Genomic DNA, 25939 nt, shown 5'->3' with positions numbered 1-25939 from the left:
TAGCAACTAAACCTAGATTTGAAAAAATAATAAATGAGTTTGTAGGCTACAGCACCTACTACAAACTGCAACCCTTTCCTTCAGAGCCTGGAAGATAGGTAGGAGATGGTTGCTGACTCAATTACTACAAGATACAAAGACACATGCAGTGTGCATTTAATATAGGCCTCTACCCAGGCCTACTAATAGATGTTAGAGAACTCAAGTTATATTATTTGGGAAATGACTCTTCATGATATTTGATAGGGTACTGTAGCATGAATTTCGGGAGAATGAGGGGGAAAAATCACAACCCTCTTTGCTATTTCAACTTACAATGTCCTCTCCTCCCTAATGTTCTATCATTCCCAAACCCATAACTTTGGACGTAGGATCCTTAGGTATAGATACAATCCTTACCATCACAAAAACTGCCCTAAATACAGCAGATCCAAGGGTAACTGGTTAATAAGCATTATTTAAGATGTTTTAACAACAACAAAAAGAAATGTTAATTCAAGACCCACTAATTTAGAGTTAGTGATAATCCAAAGCATCCTTTAAGTTCCACTCAAATCATCTAACTTCGGCTTGTTAATCAACTGGAGCAATTGGAGATGGACTATTTAAGACATCTTTCTCCTTTTCAACAATATTGCCTTGAGTTTAAATGCACTGTTAAGATAGTAATTAGAAATGAGTCTTATCAAGCAGGTCTATCAAGAGTATCTGCAATTAGTAACCAATGGTAATATATCCTATTAAATATCTGCGCTACATTTCAAATAGACTGCGAATAATCCAGACACAGTCTCAGCTACTTCTAGTCACAGCTACTCAGGGGGCTAAGACAGGGGGACCATTTGAGCCCAGGAGTTTGAGACCAGCCTGGGAAACAGAACGAGACCCTTTATCTCCAAAAATAAAGAAGTATTTTTTTCTTTATCTTAACGTCAAGTTTTGTCTGCACAACAGCACAGTGTCAAAAGATACCATTAGGGTTAATCTTCATGATCAACAAGAGCATCTCGGGATTTAGGAAAGCTCATTTCTAGCCTTGTCCATGGGTGTTCCAGAGACAATTAGATATGAGATCTCTGACCTTATGAACTGTTTGATCCACTGATGGATCCAAAGTTTGAGTAGACTAATGAGAGGAGTGGAACTAGGGAAGGTGGAACCTAGAAGGAGAAAGTAAGGAAATAGGTCTCTGGCTTCTTATGAGGCTGTATCTTGCCTTTCTCCTTCCTGTTACACCTCTGTACCACTTCCTGTCATGGCTCTGTACCACTTCCTGTCTGCTATTATGTAAGGTGATTTGCTCCATGACATCAATCCAACCATGATGAACTGAAACCTCTGAAACTATGAGCAAAATAGATCTTTGCTCCCTCAAACTGTTTATTCGGGAATTTTGTCAAATGTAACAAACACAGGTGCTTACCTCTGAGTCTTTGGCCTGCTGGTTACGAATGACTATCAAATTATACAGCATTCTGTCATCATCTGCCTCTGTGTGAGACACATCATGAGGAAGACTCCACAAATTCTTCTCATCATCCCTGGCCAGCATTGCTCCAAATGAGGAATATGGGTTGTCACCACTGTGATATTAAATATACAAAACAGGGTAAGGATCTTATTTTATATAAGTAATACATTTCTATACCATATGTATATAACATACAATATAAATGAAAATTTATAATGTATAAATACATGTACATTTATAATAAAAGATCTAAGTAAGTCATCATTAATAACTAAGCATAACACTACAATGAAACAAAAGTAAGTCATTTTCTTAAAAAGAATTTTTATTAGTATACATCAGTTTGCAAGGGGTGTTTCATTGCAATATTTCTATATATGTTTACAGGCTAACCATATCAATCTCATCCCTTCTATCACTTTCTCTATCCCCTCTCCCCTCTTCTTGAAAAAAAATGTCAACATGGTTCACTGTTCTGTTTTCATACATGCAAATGAAGTACTTGGACCATTTTCATTCTCATTCACCCTCTCTCTTTGCCTGCCCGACTCCTGCTGGTGCCTACCACCATATAGGACCAGGTTAACTTTCCTGTCTTTGTTCTTCATCATTTGTAGTGCATATTAATTGTTTTAATGAGTTTCACCATAGTAAAACTTATTATATCACAATTTAATCATACTAACCCTCTCTATTGCTCTTTTCCCATCCTTCCTTGCCCTCAATTGTCCAACAGTGAAATTCCTTATACCCACCTGTTTAGACACATACCTGCATAGACACCTAAATACATACCCAACTGTATTTTCTATTATGTCTTCTATCTTTCTCTTTCACTCTCTTACTTCCCCCTTCCCCATTCCGAGTTTCACAGTTAAATCATGCTATATGTGTGTGTGTCTGTGTGTCTATATGTCTGTGTCAGTGTGTATGTCTCTCTTGTAGGTCTGAGTTCCACAAATGAGTAAAAACATGATATGCGGCTTATTGAGCTTGGCTAATCTTGCTCAACAAGTTGATCTCCAGCTTCATTTGTGAGTGACATAATTTCATTTTTCTTACAACTTAGTAATACTCTATGGTATATATGTATACTGTATTTCCATTATCCATTCACCAGTTGTTGGGAACCTTGTGTGATTCTGCTGCTGTGAACAGAGCTACAATAAACGTGGGTATATATTAATTAGCTTCCCTTAAGATACATGCCCAATACTGGTATGTCAGGGTCACAAGTGGGTCCACTTTTAGTTTTTTTAAGAAGCACCATACTGATTTCTAGAAGGGCTGTACTAGTTCACATTCTTATCCACAATGAGTTGGAATCTTAGTGTCATTTTTATTTGTAAATAACTAGCTTATGGATAAGAATGCTACACATTTTTTCATGTATCTATTATCCATTGGTACTCCTGAGAACTGTCTGTTCAATGTATTTAATCAGATGATCTGTTCTCTTACTGTTTAATTTTTTAGCTCTTTGTAAATGCTGGATATTAATGCATTATCCGTTGAATAGTTGTCAAGGATTTTTTTCCTCCCATTCTGTGGGTTGTCTTTAATCCCTTTTAAAATAGAAGTCAACAGATATAAGTGGAAATGTGGACAGAGGTAATGATTACTAGTAAACAAGAAATTCAGCAACAAATTCCCCAGAAAAGGCCAAAGAAGAAAATCCAAAAGGGAATTGAATTCTTGTGTGACTAAAAGGAAACAAGTAACATGAAGAGAGGAACTCTGAATTGAAGGGCACACAATAAACTTGAGTATACAAAGGGCATAATATCTACCAAAATTTTTACACCAAGAAAAGTAAACAATGGGGGTTGGGAATATGGCCTGATGATAGAGTGCTTGCCTCGTATACATGAAGCCCTGGGTTCAATTCCTCAGCACCACATATATAGAAAAAGGCCAGAAGTGGCGCTGTGGCTCAAGTGGCAGAGTGCTAGCCTTGAGCAAAAAGAAGCCAGGGACAGTGCTCAGGCCCTGAGTTCAAGCACCAAGACTGGCAAAAAAAGAAAGACAGACAAGAAGAAAAGAAGGAAGGGAGGGAGAGAAAGAAGGAGGGAGAGAGGAAGGGAGGGAGGGAGGGAAGGAGGGAGGGAGGGAGGGAGGGAGGGAGGGAGGGAGGGAGGGAGGGAGGGAGGGAGGGAGGAAGGAAGGAAACTAAACAATGGACCTAGTTTGCCTGGTTTGATCATTTGTCTCATAATTCTTCATTTATTAGAAAGAGATTAGAGGTGGAACACCGTACATCACCCTCTGTCAATAACATGGCATAGGACAGGTATGGTCACGCTGGAGCCACTCACTTCATCTAATCATGCCTATAAAGCAGTGACTACACCTTAATCACTGGGCTCAATAAGACTGAGAAACACAGATGAGATTCCTTTCCCTGGACTTCACTGCAGTCAAGGATGAGAAATACATTAATGAACAATCGTGTGACTATATAATTAAACGTGGTAATAAGTGCTATAAAGAGGGCATTTGAGAGCCAGGAGAGCACATAAAGACACTAAGACCCAAGTAGAAGGGGACACGAGCAGGCATGGAGGAAAGGAGGCTTGTTCCGTAAGAATGAGGTACCGCAGGCAATGGAAGCAATGTATTGAAAGGCTCAAGGCAGGAGGACAGCAGGGAAGAGGCAGTAGAAGAAAAGAGTCATGGCTAGAGAAAGAAAGGGAAGCTAATTCATGAGTTCATGGACCGTACTTTTGTTGGTTATTGTTGTTTTGTCAATTGTGGGCTTGAACTCAGGGCCTAAGTGCTATAGTCTACCACTTTAAACCACAGCTCCCCTTCCATAGATCATGTTTCAAACACTCTTCTAGTATGGTCATACTAAAAGCAAGACAAGAGTTTTAAGTGGGATTGTGATGTGACACAAATGGGATTATATTTGTAAGTGTGTGCACGCACACAGGCACCAGTCCTGGGCCTTGAACTCAGGGTTTGGGTTTGTGCTCAAGGAAAACATTCTACCACTTGAGTCACAGCTCTATTTCCATCCTTTCAGTGGTCAATTGGAGATAAGAGTCTAACAAATGTTCCTTATTGGGCTGGCTTTGAACTGCAATCCTCAGCAGTCCTAAGCAGCTAGAATTACAGCCATGAGCCACTGGTGCCCAGCAAGGAATACAGCTTAAGAGATTGTTGCAGAATACATGTGGAAAAGCTAAGATGATATGCAGAGAGAATTCAAGAGACTCATTAAGAGACAGTGTTAAGGAGCCAGTGGCTCACACCTACAATCCTAGCTACTCAGGAGATTGGGATCTGAGAACAGAAGCAAAAAAGAAAAAAAAAGAAAGGAAAGATACTGTGTAAAGGAATGGAGGTGTAGCTCATGACAGGGTACAAGGTTAACATGTATGAAGCCCCACCACCACAACAAACAAGCAAAGAAATAAATAAGTATGCCGTCTCTCAGGTGAGAGGTGGGGATGGAATGGAGCTGAAAACAAGTGCATTATTCAAGACCATGTGAGGTAGAAGTAAGGGAACTGGGAATGAACTCAGGGGGGAGGGCTGCAAGAGGGGTAGGCTGAAGCAAATATCACCGAGGCTCTGGCTTAGTTGCCCGGATGGTGTGTGATGTCTGTCTTGGAGTCAGAGCTAGAATGCCCTCAAGGACAAAGTCAGTCCCCTGGGCCAGCACAGCACCTGGGGACTGCGAGCATGCTTCTGAAATCCATCTGGCCATAGGGCAGAGATTAAGGGTCAAAATGTAGCTTAGGAGGAGTCAGACCCAGCACAACCATACTCTGTTCTTCATCAGGCTGACTTAGAAAGTCACGGGGTTCCATCACCTGTTCCTCCTCATGAACGAGGAGCAAATGATCACCACAGCTGTCAGGAGACAGAGGTCAGGAGGGTCGTGGTTGCGCAAAGCCAGCCCTGACAAAAAGTTAGCGAGATCCCATCTCAATAAGTAAACCCAGCGTGGTGATAGGCATCTGTCTTCCCAGCTATGAAGAAGAGGTTGAAATCCAGAGGAGCACAATTCAAAAATCAGCCTAGGCAGCAAAGTCTGTGAGAATCCATCTCTAAAATAACCAGCAAGGGGCTGGGGATATAGCCTAGTGGCAAGAGTGCCTGCCTCGGATACACGAGGCCCTAGGTTCGATTCCCCAGCACCACATATACAGAAAACAGCCAGAAGCGGCGCTGTGGCTCAAGTGGCAGAGTGCTAGCCTTGAGCGGGAAGAAGCCAGGGACGGTGCTCGGGCACTGAGTCCAAGGCCCAGGACTGGCCAAAAAAAAATAATAATAAATAAATAAATAAATAAAATAACCAGCAAAATGTTGGGCTGGAGGTTTGGCTCAAATGGTAGAGTTGCCAGCCATAAGCAAGAAAAGCAAGTGTGAGGCCCCGAGTTCAAACCCCAGTACCCAGTGTGTGTGTTTGTATATATAAACACACACACTTATACACACATACCATATATGTATGTATACATACATAAATATTTACTATGTAGTAGGTGCTTTGGTTGGGATTTTTTTAACTGTATTTTTTTATCTTTTCTTTTTTGGTACTGGGGATCGAACCCAGGATGTTGCACTTGCTAGGCAAGAGCTTTACCACTGAGCTACATCCCAGCCTGTAGTAGGTGCTTTGGATACTAAAAGACAAAAAGGATATTTATTGTCTGTTTCCTAACCTAATTATAATGTATTATTATGATTTTTTTTTGCAAGTCCTAGGACTTGAACTCAGGGTCTGGGCACTGTCCCTGAGCCTCTTTATGCTCAAAGCTACCACTCTACCACTTTAGCCACAGCACTACTTCTGGCTTTTTCTGTTTATGTGGTACTGAGGAAATGAACCCAGGGCTTTGCGCATGCTAGGCAAGCACTCTACCACCAAGCCACATTCCCAGTCCTGTGATTTTTGTTGTTGTTGTTGTTGTTTTGTTTTGGCCAGTCCTGGGGCTTGGACTCAGGGCCTGAGCACTGTCCCTGGCTTCTTCTTGCTCAAGGCTAGCACTCTGCCACTTGAGCCACAGCGCCACTTCTGGCCATTTTCTGTATATGTGGTGCTGGGGAATCGAACCCAGGGCCTCATGTATACGAGGCAAGCACTGTTGCCACTAGGCCATATCCCCAGCCCCGATTTTTTTTTTAAGTATACACAGAATGCCATAGGAGCACAAAGAAAGAAGTGACAAATCACAGAAGACAAGAATGAAGTTCAAAAGAAGATTTTATGACTCCAGGAAATGGAAACAGGTTTTTTTCTTTGTTGCTGTTTTTTTTTTTTTTGTCTTGTTTGTTCATTTATCTGTCTTTGGGAGGGCAAGGAGAGGCACAGAAATGGAAGGACAAGGGTGCACAAATATAGCAGTGGTCCTCACTAGACACGATGTAGAAAATAAACTATACAACTTGTGGGTGGAGATGGGCAGAAACGCTGGGATAAAGAGAGGAAAGGGGTGACAACTGTCCAAAAAGAAATGTAATTACCTGATTTATGTAACTGTAACCCCTCTCTACATCACCTTTATGACATTTTTTTAAGCTTTTATGGAGACAAGTGTAGGCAGACCCGAGAAGGAGCAAGGACAGGAGCAGGCGTAGCCTGTGCAGACCTCAGGTGCCCGTCGGCTGAGGAATTCCACATGTTTGACAGAACAGTCAGAGAGAAAGGTAACTCGGGACAGGCTAAAGACCACATTAGTCCCGGATTTTTCCTGTAAACTGAAACAAGTCACCCAGAGGGGCTGGGGGCGTGTCAGGTCTGGGTTGTGGAGGAATGGCTGGAAGAAGCAGGTACTTGGAGATGGCTCAGAGGCTGTCACAATAAACTGTCCCTGGAGGGTGGGTGTGGCTTTCAGGGCCACTCCCTGAGGTCTCCCTGGTTGGGGGTGGGGGGGAGGGGCGGGGAGGTGTCCCCAGGGTCCCAATGGGGCAAGAGCACAGGAAGAGATGGCCCCAAATCAACCACAACCACAGCACTACCCTCTCTCAACCTTCCAGGAAGAGCCTTTGAGTGTGTGAGAGCTGCTGTCCTATTGCTAAATAAATACAGAATTAAATTTCACTTTAAATTTGGTTAATGAAGCTGGAAACGGAGGAGGATGTGGGCAAGAGAACAGGAAGAGGGGGTGGATCACTGCAGTACCAAGGGTCAAAGGCAGCTGGAGCCCCAAGGTGCCACGTAAAGGGATGAGTGGGGAAACGGGAGTGGAGAGAGCGAGGGAAAGAAGGGGAGACAACAGGGGAAGGAGGGGTCCAAAAGAACCCATAGGCCCTGGGCAGGGACCCTAATGGCCCTGACCCAATTACAAGCCACCCCAGCTTACACCATAGCTTCAGCGGCTGCACAGGGGCTTCAGCCTTCCACCACGTTTCCTACCAGGAGAACAGCAGGATAAGAGGAGGCACAACCCCAACTTGGTGAACAGGAACAGAAGATGTTTGGGTTGCGTGTTGCTGGGCTTCGAGAGCAGGCTGACAGTGTGTGAGGGCATGGTAGGCGCTATCGCCAGGACTCAGCCGCGGCTCTTGCTAGGAGGAAAGCACTGATTCTTCACTTCCTCTGCAGAGGCCCAATGGGTGGCAAAGGCACAAGGAAGAAGGCTGGGAGCTCTGCCTTCACTTGGCATCCAGCTCCCTTTGTGTGCAAACTTGGGGTCTGATCCCTGCTCAACCCTACACACTGGCATGCTTAATCTTTTTTCGGTCCATCATGGGACTTGAACTCAGGGCCTGGGCTCTCTGTCGCTGAGCTTTTGTGCTCAAGACTAGCACTCAATACACTTTGAGGAACCACTCCACTCCCAGTTTTGGATGTAGTTAATTGGAGCTAAGAGTCTCATGACTTTTCCACCCTGATTGGCTTTGAACCATGATCCTGTGATTGCTAGGATTACAGCTGAGCCAGCAGCACCCCACTGTGTGTTTAATCTTTAAGCAGCGCCTACCTGCCTAAGATACAGGTGACTTTGCCCAAGATTTACCTAACCTATCTTACTCTTCTTCAAGACTAAAAACAGTAAGATAAGATCAAGACTAAAAACAGTAAGATAAGAGTAACTAAGGTATTTCCAAGCTTCCTGGAGAGTCAGGACTTGCTATTCTCTAGATAAGCACTCTGGTCTTGTAGAGACACACACAGCTCTTTCCCTGTTAGTTTTCCAACAAGGCTTCACATTATTGCCTAGGGCCTGGCTGGCCTGGCTTTGGATGGGGAGCCGCCTCCACAGGCTCCAGAGAAGCCAGGATTCCATGCGCAGCTAATTTGTTGATATGAGAGGGAATCTCACTAGCTTTTTTCCTGAGCTGGCCTTCAAACCATGATTCTCCAGCCTCTGCCTCCTGAGTAGCTACCCTCAATGGTCAGCTTTGACAGTGTTAGCACATCCTGTTCTGGATCATCATGAGGGCAGGGAATGTGGCCTAGTGCATGAAGTCCTGGGTTCAATTCCTCAGTGCCATATAAATGGGGGACGGGGGCAACGCCAAAGTGGTACTGTGGCTCAACTGGTAGAGTGATAGCCTTGAGCAACAAAGACGCTCCAAGACAGTGCCCAGGCCCTAAGGTCCAGCCCCCAACTGGTAAAGTTAGTTAGATACATACATACATACATACATACATAGATGCATACATACATAGGTACATACATAGATATATACATACATACATACATACATACATACATACATACATACATACTCATGAGTGGAACCCAGAAGTCTCTACACATGGCCTTGCACCTACACTATTGGGGAGCATCACAGACAGTTCACACAGGAAGAATACACACACATTCTCTCTCTCTGTCTCTCTGTCTCTCTGTCTCTCTCCCTGTGTCTCCCCTCCCATAATTGGGAGCCATGACCACAGGGCAGGAATTGGCCTCCACACCCTGCTTCCTCAGGCAGGACAAGTCATCTTATGGGAACCAGTCTGCCCCCTCGAGCCATGACAGTAAGGAGGAGTCACCTCACTGAAGTAGAACTGAGATCATAATTCCCAGACCACAGTTCCGGCAAGTTTGATTAATGTCTTCCGCCCTCCCTGCATAAACTGGGGGCTCAGGTCCATACCTCTGACAATGGCTATTCCAGCTTTTTTATAGGGCCACACAGATTCAGTTCTTCCCCCTCTCCCGGCCCCCCTACTTTAGTATTTAATTTCTAGGATGAATGGCAAACCTCATTTATTCTAAAGCCCTCTCCGACGCTCCCAGTCAGGCCTCCGGGCTAGGACTCAATCTCCAAATGTTAGGACTAGCATACATCTCCAACAAACCTGAAAAGGCCCCAGGGGCGTCTCCCAGGGACCCTGCTGTCCACCTCACCAATACCTGCAATGCTCTCCTGCCTTGCATTTCCTTCCAATTGTGTTTCCTGTTGTAAACTCTTTGTTTTGTTTTGTTTTTTGCAAGTCCTGGGGCTTGAACTCAGGGCCTGACACTGTCCCTGGCTTCTTTTTGCTCAAGGCTAGCACTCTACCACTTGAGCCACAGTGCCATTTCTGGCTTTTTCTATATATGTGGTGCTGAGGAATTGAACCCAGGGCTTCATGTATTCAAGGAGAGCATATTCCCAGCCCCTCCTTTTATAAACTCTTGTCTTCCTCCAGCCAGGGATTAGATCCAGAACTTCTTCTACACCCCCATATCACCCAGCACGATCCCACCCAGCAGGCTGGCCTTCTCAGCACTCAGGAGTAGAGCAAACAAGAGCCTCGACCCCAACCAAGGAAGAAATCCCTGCCCTAATTCATTGATAACACCTTTTAAGTCCCCAAAGAGGCAGGGAGGAAATGAAACAGTAAGAGCTTGAATAATCCATACAAGGAACATTTGACCCAGAATAACTGAGTTACTTTCTGCTTTACTGTGCCTTGGTTTCCCTTCCTATATTAAGAGACTGTCACAGATGCCTTTCTGGTCAGGGTCTGCTGTGGCCCCCTGCATCTTCTCGGATCTGCTCTCCTCCCCTCCCCCTTCTTCTGTCCTTCCCTCCCTCTCTCCTTTCCTCTTTCCCTTCCCTTCCCCCCCATCCTCCTCCTCCTATCTCTGTGCCTTGCTTCCTCTCTTCTGTGTGTATAATCCATTTTTTATCTCCCTTGCTACCTCTCTCCCTTTTCTATTGCTGTCTCTCTAGCTAACTCAGTCTGTTTCATCTTTCTAACTATCCCTGTATCTCTATATCCCACCCACTTACACACACACACACACACACACACACACACACACACACACAGCAAAGACACTAACACTAAGTGCCAAACACCCACCCTTTATCCTTAGTCTACAAGCTGGAGGGCAGGCGGCTCCTGGGATGGTTAAAATACAACTTGTTGGGCTGGGGGTATAGCCTAGTGGCAAGAGTGCCTGCCTCAGATACACGAGGCCCTAGGTTCGATTCCCCAGCACCACATATACAGAAAACGGCCAGAAGCGGCGCTGTGGCTCAAGTGGCGGAGTGCTAGCCTTGAGCGGGAAGAAGCCAGGGACAGTGCTCAGGCCCTGAGTCCAAGGCCCAGGACTGGCAAAAAAAAAAAAAAATACAACTTGTTTAGAAGTACTCCTCCTGTTTCCAGCCAGGTACAATACTCACCTCCTGAGTCCTTCCCACTCCCCCCCTCCAACCCCATCTAGCTCTGTCTAACTAAGCAGCTGTGCCTGACACTCTGCCTGGTTGCAGATCCCACATCCCAGGGGATGGGGTGAAAGAGGCAAGCAAGAAGCAGCAGCAGCCTAATGATGGGGGGGGGGGTTCCCTAGGGCCTCCCAGGGCTGCTCCCCACTCCCCCCCGCCCCCCGCAGCTGCTGCTCTTCCAGCAAAGCCTCCACGGCCCCATTGCCTCCTGCACTGGGCCTCTCTTTTATTTATTTATTTTTTTGCCAGTCCTGGGGCTTGAACTCAGGGCCTGAGCACTGTCCCTGGCTTCCTTTTGCTCAAGGCTAGCACTCTACCACTTGAGCCACAGCGCCACTTCTGGCTTTTTCTATATATGTGGTGCTGGGGAATCGAACCCAGAGCTTCATGTATACGAGGCAAGCACTCTACCACTAGGCCATATCCCCAGCCCCTGGGCCTCTCATTTTGCCACATTCTTCTTAAGCTGTAACAAGCCAGGCTTCTGGCCGGTCACGATGAAAATGAGCCAGGGGCGGCGCTGCGGGCTTCTCCAGCAGCTCGGAAGTGTCTGTCAGTGACCACTGGGCTCACAGCGTGGCAGGTTCTAGTCCCTGGCATGGTCCTCCCCAAGGCTTTAATCTCTGTGCCCCCACCCAGACAAGGCATCCATCCATCTTGTTCTACAACTGTAGACCTTCAGGGCAAAAAGGCCAGGACAGCACGACTCAACCTGAGCAGAAGCAGCTTGGGAACCGCTGGGAGCCAGACCAGGAAAGGGCTCCGGGGTCTGTAAAGAGAAGTCAGTGCAAAGGCCCTGAGGTGTGCACCCCAGAGCTGACGGAGGGAGGGAGAGAGGGAGGAGCTGTCCATCCAGAGCTTTGCTTTCTCTCCCCCTCCCACATACTGACTTCTAAAAGGTTCTGAAGAAAGTGAGAGCCCGCTGCTTTGCCCCCAGCCACCATCTGCTGACCATAAATATTTAATTAGCCTCAGGCATTAGAGAGGCAGCTCTGAGGTTACAGCCTCCCCCAAAGCTTCCTTCAGTCCCAAAAGGTAAGCTGAGGAGAGTGTCCCATTTCACACCAGTCTCACCTGAGAGGCTTAAAGCCAGGGGCTTGGAGTCTGCTACCCTGGGGGAGGGGGGGTTGTCTAACTGAAAGGCACTTTGGAGATGGCTGGAGCCTGGGGCCAGAATCCCAAAGAGCTGGGTTATTTACTGAGGGGGTGAGGGGTGGGCGGCAGTCACTACTTTGGTCCCTTTGGAAGAGATTGGGAAGGCCTGCAGTACGGGGTGACCTCGCTTGCCCTTCACCAGCCCCTCCTCCACCCCAAGGCCTCGGTGGCAGATCCCCACGTCACCTGGCAAGACAATGTCATATTCGTATTAGTATTATTGAGTTGTACAAGGGATTACAACTCCCTAAGTCAGGTGACGTGTCACCCCTTCCTTCTCCCCCCCCATTTCCCCCTCTCATTGCTACCCAAGTTTCCATGAATGTACCTTAGAATCCTGCCCTCCCTGAGCTCCAAGCCCTGCAATGTCGCCCACTTTACTCAGGGTGTATAAGCCAGTCCAGCCCAGGTCCAGAGATCAGCCGTAATAGCTAGCTCCCAGGCTTCTTTGGCACTGGGGGGCTAGCATGGGCAAGTCTACCTGCCTCAGCTACCTCCTCCCAAGTCCCCTCCACTTTCCCTCCCTCCCCACCTTCAAACACCACCTTCTCCCCTCCCCGGCCCACTAGATCTGATATGTCTTTAGAATTGCAACACGCCTCCCTGCCCCTCACTACCTAGGCTTTTTCTTACACAGCTACTTGTCTGCTAGTGAAAGTATTGTGTTTACTGTTTACAGGGAGCTTGGCCTGCCACCACCAGAGTGAAGCGAGAACCCTGCAGTTTTTGCGTGGTGATGTATCTGGAGAACTTAAAGAGTCCCAGCGGGCACACAAAGAACTGTCCATAAACATCCCCTGAATGAATGCACTCTTGTCTCCCCATTGCGCAAGGCTTCTAGGCGCGGAGATGGGGCTGGAATCTGTCTCCTTACTCTCGAATTACTCACATTGTGCAGCTGTGAAGGTCACCTTTGTGAAGGTCATGGGTTTACAGTCTCGTGGGAGGAAACAGATGAGACGTTTATGTCAGATCCTGACCAGGACCAAAGAAAGGCAGGCAGAGTGAGAGCTTCAGACAGAGGGGAAGGGGGCTGTTGAAGCATGTTCTGAGAACATAGCCTTCAGCAGAGATCTAATAAAGTGAGTGCTCCAGGCAGGGCACCCATGGAAGAATATTCTTGTTACGGGGTTCAAGGGAAGGGATTCCCCGTCCCTCCAAGAGCCCACCACTGAGAGACAGTCTCAAGCAAAAAGATGGATTTACTGGGGAAGCATAAAGCGAACTGACTGGCCAGGGACACAGTGCGGACTCTGGAGCTGCCACGGTGACCCCGAGCAGTCCTCAAATTGGGGTTTATAAAGGTAAAAGTGTAGCACAGATGTAGGGGGTTGACAATGGGTAGAGCACGCAACAAACAAGTTAAGCAAGCCAGTTACAGAAGCAGAATTTTGGGGTCAGGTTGACCTAATCAACTCTCCCCAACATTTCCTACCATGTTTCCCTAATCAAGATGGAGTCAGCTGTGCTCCCTACAACAATTCTTAGCAGAAAAATCTCACTATGTGCAAAGATCCTGGGGTAGGGCTAAGTGTGGTATAGCTAAAGAATGAAGGTGAGGGCTGGGGATATGGCCTAGTGGCAAGAGTGCTTACCTCGTATACATGAAGCCCTGGGTTTGATTCCTCAGCACCGCATATATAGAAAATGGCCAGAAGTGGCGCTGTGGCTCAAATGGCAGAGTGCTAGCCTTGAGCAAAAAGAAGCCAGGGACAGTGCTCAGGCCCTGAGTCTAAGGCCCAGGACTGGCCAAAAAAAAGAATGAAGGTGAGTGGCTTTATCCTTCACAGGGGTAGAAAGATGAATCTTTTTTTTTTTTTCTGATGTGCTGACTTGAAATCATGTTTAAAAAAAAATCGCTCCTCACTGGAAACCACCCTAAGTGGAAGGGTGGGTGTAATGCAATGTACTACAAAGCAATAAAAGAACTGTGAAGTCAACTGGCCACAACCAATCTCACACACTGAGCAAAGAAAGTACTGTGAAAAGGACACACAGCTTTGTGCAGGGTTTAAGAGCAAGAGAAACTAGAGTACATCTCTGAGGTGTCCACAGAGGTGGTAAAGCTTTAAAGAAATGAGGAAATGATTCTCACAAAGGTCTAGATATGATCAGGGAGGAAGCAGTGGGTGGCAATAGCTCTCTCTCTGAATGACATAAGGGCACTACATGTGCACTTTATATATAGCTATTTCTTTCTTTTTTAGGGGAGGTGTGGAGGGGTAGTTCAAGATGGAGACTCGAGCTTGGTATGTGAAGCTTTTGCTAGTGCTCTACCAACTGAGGCATGCCACCAACCCCTATTTTGCTCTTAATATGTGTAAGATCCACCCACGGGGGGGGGGGAGGAGGCTCCATGCAGATGCCCCCCACCTGTTTAAGTCTACACCCAGTACCTGAGTTACCTAGGTAACTGGCACACGTGGGGGCAGTTACCTCCTTCCTCTGCAGTCACATCCAATCTATCTGGCCAGATCTCCAACCTTTTCCTATATAATCTGGCTCAACACAGTCCCTACTCCCTATCCTGTTCTCTCTTATTGTCTCTTGCTCTTTTCTCTTTTTCCCTTCTTCCTTTCCCTCTGTCTCCCTGTACCTCCATCTTGTGTGGGCTGGCAGTTTGCTCTCCCCCGAATAAACTCCTTTCTTCCTGAACCATATGGTGGGTTTCCTTTCTGGCGAACCTTACAATATGTTTTTCCAGATAAAATCTCCTTCTGCTTTGGCCCAGGCCTGGCTCAGACCTTGATCTTTTTACCTTTGCCAGGATCCCAAGGAGCTGAACCAAAGGTGAGTGCCGCCATGCCCAGCCTTTTTTTTGAGGTAGTCTTATTAACTTTTCCCCCAGAATGGCCTCAGTGATCTTCCTAACTCCACCTCCCAAGTAGCTGGGACTACAGGCATCTAACACTAACGCTAGCTAAAAAAGAAACAAGTATTGAATTTTAAGAAGCAATTCGGGACACTGGCAAGCAGTGCAAGGTATCCACTCTCTGTGGATACACAAGCTCATCAAATCATTTCCACAGAGAGCACAAAAGAATACAGTGGGGCTGGGAATATGGCCTAGTGACAAGAGTGCTTGCCTTGTATACATGAAGCCCTGGGTTCGATTCCTCAGCACCACAGAATAGAGTGCACAGTACATAACTGACACAAAACCAATATCGGTTAAACCAAACTAGAAAGAACTCGGTCTCCAACCAAATAAACTTTTTAAGCAGAATGTACCTGTGTGTGAGTGTGTGTGCATGTTGGTGTGCCCGTGCATGCATGTACACAGGACCTGGAGCATGAACTCAAAGCCCCACACTCTTACATGGCTCTCTCACTGATAGCTGGCGCTCCACTAAGTGAGCCACAAATCCACTTCCAGCTTCCTGCCGGCCAAGTGGACAGAGGAGTCACCCAGACTTTTCTGCCCAGCCTGACTTTGAGCCTTGATCTTTAGATCTCAGCCTCCTGAGTAGCAAGGATTACAGAGAAAAGCCACCAGCACCCAGAAGTCAGTTTTCAAACAATGATGATGCAACTGCTTTAAAACCTCAAGAAGGTTCCAGAAAACCACCTAGGTCACATGGTAAATGAGAGAAAGACATTTTACCTCCTGGGACACTCCCAGTGTCATTTGCACTGACTAACACATGTCATAAAAGGAGACAAGGGAGGCAGCTGTAGGAGGCTGGAAAACCAAGGAGGAAACTTTTTTTTTTTTTTTTTTTTTTTTTTTGGCCAGTCCTGGGGCTTGGACTCAGGGCCTGAGCACTGTCCCTGGCTTCTTTTTGCTTAAGGCTAGCACTCTGCCACTTGAGCCACAGCGCCACTTCTGTATATGTGGTGCTGGGGAATTGAACCCAGGGCCTCATGTATACGAGGGAAGCACTCTTGCCACTAGGCCATATCCCCAGCCCCCAAGGAGGAAACTTTTAAGAGGCCATCTTCTCTGTGCTCAGTGCTTCTAACACCACCTTGTAATCCTAGCTACCCAGAAGGCCGAGATCAGAAGGATCCCAGTTTGAAGCCAGCCCAGGAAGAAAAGTCTATGAGTCTCTTATCTCCAATTAAGCCAGAAGTAGAGCACTAGCCTTGATCAACAAGGCTCAGGAACAGCACCTGTGTTCAAGCCCCAGTACCAGCATATATATACGTGTGTCTGTCTGTCTGTCCACGTGTGTCCAATTCTGTCAGTTCTTTTCATTTCTTTTTTGACTTTTGAACAACCAGGCAGTGGCAATAATGCTTCTCGGTCATTAACAGCAAATGTGAGTAAGAATCATATCCCTGCAGCCAGCCCCCCCCCCCCCCCCGCTCACACCTATAATCACAACTACTCAGGAGGCTGAGATCTGAGAATCACGGTTCAAAGCCAAAGCAGGCAAAAAAATTCCATGAAACTCTTATCTCCAATTAATCACCATAAAGTCAGCTATATGGAGCTGTGGCTTAAGCGGTAGAAGTCAAGTGACAGTACAAAGCACTGAGTTCAAGCCCCAGTACCTGTACACACACACACACACACACACACACACACACACACACACACACGGTTCAAATTCACCTTCATGAAAGAGGCTTTAGTGCCAGCGTTGACATTCAACCAACCCACACCCATTCCAGGCTCTTCTGGGCCTCTCGTGCTTGTTGTGCTGGGAGACAGGTGGCATTAGCTCTGTGGTGACAGAGGACTGGGCCTCTCTCTGCATAGACGTGACTACAGGTGGATTTCTGTGTCAAGGGCACATAGGCTCTTAGCAATGGTGGGTAAAAGGCCATGCTGAAAACCTAAACTAAAAGCCAATGCTTTGAGCTCACATGTTTTATCCCCCCAAAGTACTCAAGTAATGGCTTGAACAGTATCCCCACCAAAAAATAGCTAGAGTGCCCCTCCCCCAGATGTAGGAGTGACACCTTATTTGTATCTTGGTCGACGTAATCAAGTTGCGGATCCTGAGAGGAGACCATCCTGGAATTTAGGGCAAGAAGTGGCCCTCTGGCAAGATGGTGGCCCTCCTGACACCTTGATTTCAGACTGACTTTAAGAACGTTGACAGAAGACATTTCTTGTTTTAGACGATCAGGTTGGATGAAGTTGTTGTGAGTGGCATCCTTAGAAAACTACAACTACATCCCCTCCAATGTTTCTTTTCATTGCTAGCATAACATTTTGACCCAGAGCGTCATGAAATAGACATGTCATGTTACAGACAAACTGGCCATGCTGCAGGCACCTGGGCTGGCTGCGGCACCGAACCTCAGCCCTCACGGACCTTGATATGGTGAATCTCACATGATTCCTGATAAGGTGAATCTCACCAGGTTCTATCCCTAGGTGACCTCAGTCTCACATGTGATTCAGACTGAACAGACCTCTGGCTTTCTCTGCAACTGATAGATGCCTGGGTTATGATCAGACCAGGAGTCCTTTCTCCAGGCCGAACCTGCCCATATGCATCCTGGGGTGAGCAATGCCCATGTTAGAGCTAGGGAGGAGGGGAGGGGAGGGGAGGAGAAAGGAAGGGAAGATGGGAAGGGAGAAGAGGAGAGAGAGGGGAGATAGGAGGAGAGGACTGAGGGAGAAGGAAGGGGAGTGGAGGGGAAGGAAGAGAGGAAGGGAAGATGGAAGAGGAGGATGGAAAGAAGAGGGGAGGGAGGGGGAAGAGGAGGGGAAGGCTAGACCTGGGAGGAGGGAGGGGAGGGAGATGACTCCACCATTTGTTTCTGAAGCAGTCACGCCTGGCAGCTGCAGGGTTGAAGAGAAGACCAGGATCCACCCTTCCCCTCCAGTCACAGTGAACTCCAGTTCAAAAGAAGCCTGGAGGCCCTTCTGGGTCACCAGGTCAGTGAGCCGTCCCCTTCCACAGAGGCTGCTAATAACTCCCCCAAACCTCTCAGCTCGCCAAGATCCCAGCCTTCTACCCCCAGGGCTCATGGGTGGCTTGTGTCTCACCTAAAAGTAAGGATTTCCAGGCTGGGAATGTGGCTTAGTGCTAGAGTGCTTGCTTAGCATGCATAAAGCCCTGGCTTCCTCAGTACCACATAAACAAAATAATAATAATAATAAAATTATATATATATATATATATATTTTTTTTTTTGGCCAGTCCTGGGGGCTTGGGTCTCAGGGCCTGAGCACTGTCCCTGGCTTCTTCCCGCTCAAGGCTAGCACTCTGCCACTTGAGCCACAGCGCCGCTTCTGGCCGTTTTCTATATATGTGGTGCTGAGGAATCGAACCCAGGGCTTCATGTATACGAGGCGAGCACTCTTGCCACTAGGCCACATCCCCAGACACTAAAATTATATTTTTAAGTAAGGATTTCAATAACAAAGGATAGAGAAAAAAGGAAGGAGGATGAAGCCAAGATGAGCAGGAAATAGGGCACAGAAAGCTAAGGATTTCTAGGACATAAATATTATATTCCTTTTTCTTTTCTTTTTTGCCAGCCCTGGGGCTTGAACTCAGGGCCTGAGAGTGTCCCTGGCTTCTTTTGCTCAAGGCTAGCACTCTACCACTTGAGCTACAATGCCACTTCCAGCTTTGTCTGTTTATGTGGTGCTGAGGAATCGAAGCCAGGGCTTCATGCATGCTAGGCAAGCACTCTACCACTACGCCACATTCCCAGCCCCAATGTGTTTTTAGAAAGCACTGGAGGTAATGGTGCATGCAGGATAATCTCCAAGTCCCCTCCTGGCACTTCTTCATGCACTGGAGCCCCTGGGGAGAAAAGCAAACATGAAAACATCCTCCCAGAGAGGGAAGAATGAAATGGAGGAAAGAAAAAAGGTATCTGCACAAAATGCTTTGGTTGTTTTGTTGTTGTTTTTTCCTAAGTAGAAAAAGAGAAAAGATGACACAAAGAATTAAGTTCTCCATAAAATACTTCTGACCACCTGGCTACATGACTTCACCCCATCAATATTTCAAAGCAAGGCTCTGAGAAGCAGGACGGCAGTTCCTGAAAGGTTAGAGATGAAGTTACCTCATGACCACAAAACCACTGGGTTCACCCAGGGGAACTGTGACCCTATCTACACAGAAACCTGACCAGGAACACTCACAGTAGCATTCACTGTTCATCACAGCCAAAAAGAATTGAGGGGTGGGGAGCCATATGTCCATCAACTGACAAATAATAATGTGATACATCCACACAGGGAAATACTCTTCAGCCATCAAGAAGAATATGCTAGACCACAATAAACGTTGGAACTCTAAGTGCAAGAAGCCAGACCCAGAAATCTATGTGTTATATGATCCCATTTCTACAAAATACACAGATTTGGCAAATCTGTAGTGCCAAGAAACAGATTTAGTCGATGAGGGTGGGAAGAGTGAGAAGAGTAACTGGTTGTGGGCCTACGGGTTGTTCTGGGCACGATAAAGATTAGACGACAGCAATGGGTGTATGGCATCGTATGGGCTTCTCAATTTTATATTTTTGAAAATGAAAATAATGCTGGGCACCAGTGGCTTTTCAGGAGGCTGAAATCTGAGAATCACAGTTTGAAGCTTGGCTGGGCAAGACTCTCGTTTCCAATTAAGCACACAGTCAAAAAAAAAAAAAAAAAAAAAAGCCAGAGGTGGAGCTCAAGTAATAGAGCACTAGCCTTGAACACAAAAGCTCAGGAACAGCATTCAGGCCCTGGCACAATAAATAAGTAAGGGTGAGAGGAAGATTTAAAACCAAGCCTTCAGATGGTCTAGGGAGGAAAGAATGTGTAGGTCCCATAAATACACAAATACCAGTGTCCCACAGGCCCATTAATAAGCTGCCGGTTGAAATGGTGCCACAATGACACTAAGCCACTCATACCCGCATGCTCGGCAGAGTAACCATGATGCTTAACAGCTAAACGTCATAGCACTGTTTACTATGTGTCTGACACTATATGAAACATTTGTCTCCTTCCATTTCTGACTGCAGTCCTCTGAAGTGTGCACCATTATCAGCCCTATTTTACAGATGAGGAAATGCAGGTGCAAATAAGTTTAATAACCGAGGCTCACTCACCCACGTGGTGACTCATTCCACTGCCAGCAGAGTCACAAATGCCCTGCTCAGCTCCTCCCACCAACCCTGCCCACTTGAAATCCATCGGAAAGCTCACCAGTGGCATGCCCAGGATAGAAGACGTTTCCAGAGATGAAAATAAGCAAAACCACTGACTAAAGTAGCAATCTTAGAACATTAGAAATGGCCTAAAGCTCTGAGGACACAACTAAGCAGAAGGCCGTATTTCCTATTAACTAAGAGTGCTGACAAGTTGAGTGTATATATAACCCAAACCTGAAATTCAACGCAATGTGGTAGTTTCAACTTGCCCACAACAATCTATTTCTTTTTTCTTTCTTTCTTTCTTTCTTTCTTTTTTTTTTTTGGTTGCTAGTCCTGGGCTTGAACTCACGGCCTGAGCACTGTCCCTGGCTTCTTTTTGCTCTCAAGGCTAGCACTCTACCACTTGAGCCACAGCGCCACTTCCAGCTTTTTCTGTTTATATGGTACAGAGGAATCAAACTCAGGGCTTCGTGCGTGCAAAGCAAGCATTCTACCACTAAGCCACATTCCCAGACCATCCCACAAAAATCTAGAAGGGTAAGTAGAAGTAGTATTCTCAAAAGCAATTTTGAAAAAATGTGTATGGGGTATATATTGCTGTTTATATAAATACTACACATGACATATGTATGTGCTTGCCAAACAGTGAGGAGCTGATGATAAACACGTCACTCCTAACTCCTAGGGAGGAAGATGGAGGAGGATCATGAGATCAAACAAGACTGCTGGAGAGACTTGGAAAAATAGCGCTGAGGAAGGGGCATTGAGGAAGGGGTTAATGAGGCAAAGGTTTCCACCTCACTTCAGGCTTGGAGGGCCCTGTGGATTCTTCCTACAGTACACACCATCCTATTTGTAAGATGGCACAGGCAGAAAGGAGTCATTATGCAAGACCTCTGAAGTCGAAGGCAGTGTCCAAACTTGAAAGACTAAGTCATGACTTAGAGTTATGAAAGTGGCAGGATCTTACTTGTATAGTGTGTGTGTGTGTGTGTGTGTGTGTGTGTGTGTGTGTGTGTTCTGGAGCTTGAATTCAAGGACTGGCTGCTGTCCCTTTGCTCTTTCACTCAACACTGGCACTCTACCCACTTGAGCCACAGCTATATTTCTGGTTTTTTTGGTTTTTTTGTTTGTTTTTTGATAGTTGGAGATAAGCGTCTCATAGACTTTTCTGCCTGTGCTGGCTTTGAACCTCCCATCCTCACCTCCCAAGCTATTGAGTAGCTAGGATTCCAGGTGTGAGTTACCAACACCCAGCTACTTACTTCAAAAGAAAGGAACTGGCTTCAGGATTGGCTTTACCCTACTTTATACACTGCTTCCTAATTTTATGTATTCTCTTTAGGTAGCTGGTAGGGAGGAGCTGCCATTGAACAAAGCAGTTTGTGAATACAATGTATCTTGATTGTGTCACCCCTGTCAACATTCTCCAGCTATCAAATCATTGTTTAAAAAAAAGAAGAAGAAAGAAAGAAAGGAAGAAATCACAGCCCTGAACAAAACTGTGCAGCAGGGTCACCAGCCACCACCACCATCCCCGCCCCCCCCCCCCCAGCCTCTTCTCAGATAGGCAGGGAACGTGAAATAACCTTCCACTGCATAGTTAGCCACTCATGAATCCATACCCCGGGCCCCGGGGCCCCACACACCATGCATTTTTCATGAGGAAAAAAACTATTTCTTCTTGCTCACAAAGATGATCATTTTTTTTAAAATAATAACATTGAACAGCCCTGTGGCCAACTTGGCAAGTGACAGAGAAACCCATCAATGAAGTGCATCTTATTCCACACCCACGTGCGGTGGTATTTTCGGAGAGCCCCGTGGAAACTTCTTTCTCTTCCCTTATTCCTCTGTTTAGGGACTGAGGCCATATCCCTAGCATATGCCACAAGGCGGGTGTCCCTGGCTTCCCAAGATTTGTGCTTTCAAGAAAGAAAGCAAAGCAAGAAAAAGGGAGGGAGAGAAGGAGGGAGGGAGAGGAGGAGGGAAGGAGGAAAGGAGGAAGGAAGGAAGGAAGGAAGGAAGGAAGGAAGGAAGGAAGGAAGGAAGGAAGGGAGGGAGGGAGGGAGGGAGGGAGGGAGGGAGGGAGGGAGGGAGGGAGGGAGGGGGAAAGGACCCACCACCAACAAACTTCTTACGCAAAGGGCCTGTAAGTACGCGGCTCTTACCCTACAGATCCAAGGGAGCAAGGGGCCGGGTGGGCGCCCCAGGGTGACCCAGGCACAGCCCACCTGCCTAGGACGGCGGCGCTCACAGCTTCCCAACCGCCCCCCCCCCACGCGCCCTCCACCCCGGGCCTGACGGCGGCCAGGGGGCCCCAAGTGTGGGCGCAGGGGCACCCACCTGACCAGGGGCTCCTTCTCGGGCAGCGCGGGCTCGTCCAGGCAGCGGCACGGGCAGCAGCAGGCGCTCCGCAGCCAGCTCCGCAGCCCCATGGAGAGCGCGGACGGCGGCGGCCGGGGCCGGGGCGGTGCGCATCCCGCCGCGGCCGGGGGACGCGGGCGCGGGGGGCGGCGCTGCACCGCACCGCGCGGGTGGAGGGCGCAGAGGTGGGGTGGGGGGGGCGCTGTGCCGCGTTCCTGTGCTGATCTTTTTGCTTTCTCCCTCTCCCCTGTCTTTTTAATTCCCCGGGCGTCAATTGGGGCGCATGCGTCCCCGAGATGCCCCACTGCTGCCCTCTAAAGACGAAGCCGGGACTCCAGCCAGGCGCTACGGGCCGGGTCTGGAGGCCGGAGCTATTCATAGTCTTTATGGGCTTCCCCGCGGCGGAAATAGAAGGCCCGGCCCGCCTGGCAAGCGGAGGGGGAGGCTCAGCTGGCCCCGTGTCCGCCCCACGCGGGGCCCGGGCGGCCAGGATCTTTAATGCAGTGTGTGTGTGTGTGTGTGTGTGTGTGCACGCGCGCGTGCCAATCCTGGGGCTTGAACTCACGGCCTCTCGCTCTCCCTAGCCTCTTGGGCTCCAGGTCGGCCCTCTACCCCTCGTGCCATGCCCCTACCTAGAGCTTTGGGGCTGCTTATTACAGAAAGGAGGCCTGCAGTTTCATCTGCCCAGGCTGGCTTCGAACCACCACCCCTCAGATCTCAGCGCACTGAGTAGCTAAGATCACAGGCGTTGAGCCCCGCCCCCTCCCATGCCCGGCCAATGGTGTTTCGCCCTGCGTTTTCATTTTATCGTATTCATGTTCTGCTACACGTAAGGGTTGTCCCGGTGAGGATTTGCCTAGCGCGTCCACGCTGAGAGACCGCTGGAAAGAAGGGAAAAATCTAGAAGCCTCCCCCAACCCCCGTGACATCTGGGGTAGCAAGCAGGAGACACGGGCCATGAACCCCATCATGAGATGCGGACGCGGCCGTGCCAGGTGTCACCCCCGTAGCGCACGACTCCAGCTCCAGCCCAGCGCGTTATTCTCACGGTGAACCCGGCTGGGCGCTGGCGGCTCCGGCCTGGAACCCGAGCTCCTGGGAGGCCGAGATCCGAGGCTCCCAGCGGATCCTCTTACTTCCCACCATCCACCAGACCCACTGGAAGGGGTGGAGCTCACCAGGCTTGCGCGCGGCGGCTCAGGACCGTGCCCGGGCCTGGAGTTCGAGCCCCGGCGGCCTCGCACCAGAATGAAAGCACGAAGCAATCATCAGATCGGTGTTTTCCCCCGCGTTCACCCCCCCCGGAAGTTCCCGATGGCCCGCATTTTCACAAAGCAGACTTTGACGGGCGGCTCGGTTTGGGGGGGGGGGGGGGGTTTGGAGGTACGGGTAGCTCAGGAAAATCCCCGCCCCCGGGTCACCCCGGCCTCGGGGAGCGGCGAGCTTCCCGTTTCTCAGGAGCCGTCAGAGGCTGAGGCTACCTGGGCTTACAGCAGCAGCCACAGGCCGCGGGCCGGCGGTGACCCGGAGCCCCCACGCCCGAGCAGCGGGCAGTCCCCGGGGCCGGCGGTGATTCGCAGCCACCAACTGCTCGAGGTCGGGACAGGACAAGGGAACAGCCCCGTCCCTTGTGCAGAGGTCTCCAGAGCCGGGAGCACTACACAGGCCGCTCGGGGCGAGTGCGGGGCGCCCAGCCGCAGCCCCCGAGCGACCCGCCGAGCCGATCAGAGTCGACGCGGGGCGGGGCGGGGCGGCCCGCGGCCGCGTCTTCGGTCGGAGAGCTCCGGGCCGCCGGGCGCCTCCCGCACCGCCCACCGCCCACCGTCCGAGGCCCGCGCTGGTCCCCGCCGCGGGTTTTGAGCCCCGAGCCAGTCGCCCCCAGCCAGCCCCGGGCTCCCGGAGCCGGCCCCCTCCGTGGCCACGCCCCTCGGGGAGAGGGCGGGGACATGCAGAATAGGGAGGCAGCGTCAGCCCGGGGGACGCCGGGATAACCGCGGCGGACGTAAAATTTCCAGTGAAACGCGGCAAAGGGAAATTCGCTCGGGAGCGTGGCATGTTTGTTTCTGCATGGATGAGGCAGAGGGGGTAAAGAAGCGAGGTCGTCTCTGTGACCGCGAGTGAAATGTGTATGAGAGGCGTAGGGCAATGGTGAGGTTGGGGAGGTAGGTATCGCTTCTCGGCCTTTTGGCTAAGATCAAGTGTAGTATCTGTTCTTATCAGTTTAATATCTGATACGTCCTCTATCCGAGGACAATATATTAAATGGATTTTTGGTCCTCGGAGATGGAATAGGAGCTTGCTCCGTCCACTCCACGCATCGACCCGGTATTGCAGTACCTCCGGGAACGGTGCATTCCCCTCGGGGAACATATATGGTGTTTAACAATAGATGTTAGCAACGTTTCTTTATTGCGACTTCTTCTCAAGATGTATGTTTTATACTCTGGGTTCTATTAGCTTATATGTATTTGCTTTTGTGTGCTTTGAGCTTTGTGTCTTTTGCGAGAGATCTCAAGTAAGTATCGCAAGAAGTGTTTTAGTTAATTCACGTACCACTGTAACTGAAGGCAGGCTGCGATATGTACTTATCCATCTGGTACTGCAATATCTCCGTGGAACATTTGTGGTGCTTAATAATAAATAGATCCAGTAGTGCTTTTTGCCTATTGCTTTGGTTCCTTGTGTATGCTCTACTGTTTCTGCTTTAAAAGCACGTCTTAAGCTTGTAGTGTTTTTTTTTTCCTTTTCTGCATAGTTTTTCCGCAGTTTTCATTCACCGGTGCTTATCGCATTCCTGAAAAAAAAAGTAGTCAGGTGAATGCAACTTATAGCCTATTTTCCTTTCAAACAAGGGCGGAAGTCAAAATTGTGAAAACTGACTGTAGTTATAGGGGCATGTGAGCAGTTTCCTGTGTCTTGGACGAAACACGAAGCTTTCCTCCGTGGTCCAAAACTTGGGTACAAAATCATATCATACAACTAACTATACTTCAAAAAAGACCCACTCAGGGTTGATCAGTCTGTCATGATGACTGGTTTCACATGTCATCAGCAGCTCAGTCTGTTTCTGTAAAAACAATTTACTTAAGGTAACTAACAAGTTTGCTGTTAGGCTGAGAATATGGCCTAGTGGCAAAAAGTATGGCATGCCTTGTACATGAAGCCCTGGGTTTCAGTCCTTAGTACCACATATACAGAAAAACCCAGAGTGGTAGAGTGCTAGGCTTCAGCAAAAAGAAGTCCGCTTCAGGAGTGAAATAGCTGGAA

The 25939-nt window shown here is 48.2% G+C and overlaps 1 protein-coding gene and 1 non-coding gene across 2 annotated transcripts in view; one reads left to right on the top strand and one right to left on the bottom strand.

Moving 5' to 3' along the window:
- Mreg (melanoregulin) overlaps positions 1 to 22795 on the bottom strand; it is a 51946-nt gene extending 29151 nt beyond the window's left edge. The window contains exons 1-2 of the mRNA XM_048344806.1: positions 22652 to 22795; positions 1424 to 1583 (exon numbers count right to left, since the gene is read on the bottom strand). Of these exons, the coding sequence (XP_048200763.1) occupies positions 1424 to 1583; positions 22652 to 22743 (252 nt within the window). The 5' untranslated portion in view covers positions 22744 to 22795. The remainder of the gene's footprint in view (positions 1 to 1423; positions 1584 to 22651) is intronic.
- Positions 22796 to 24840: 2045 nt separating this feature from the next.
- LOC125350972 lies at positions 24841 to 25031 on the top strand. Its single transcript, XR_007210875.1, has one exon. It is a non-coding gene; the product is annotated as a U2 spliceosomal RNA (small nuclear RNA).
- The last annotated feature ends 908 nt before the right edge of the window (positions 25032 to 25939 follow it).

Source organism: Perognathus longimembris, chromosome 4, assembly GCF_023159225.1.
Source record: "Perognathus longimembris pacificus isolate PPM17 chromosome 4, ASM2315922v1, whole genome shotgun sequence".
NCBI lineage: Eukaryota > Metazoa > Chordata > Mammalia > Rodentia > Heteromyidae > Perognathus > Perognathus longimembris.
The sequence above is the reverse complement of the archived record's forward strand: the minus strand, read 5'-3'. Positions and strand labels throughout refer to the sequence as shown.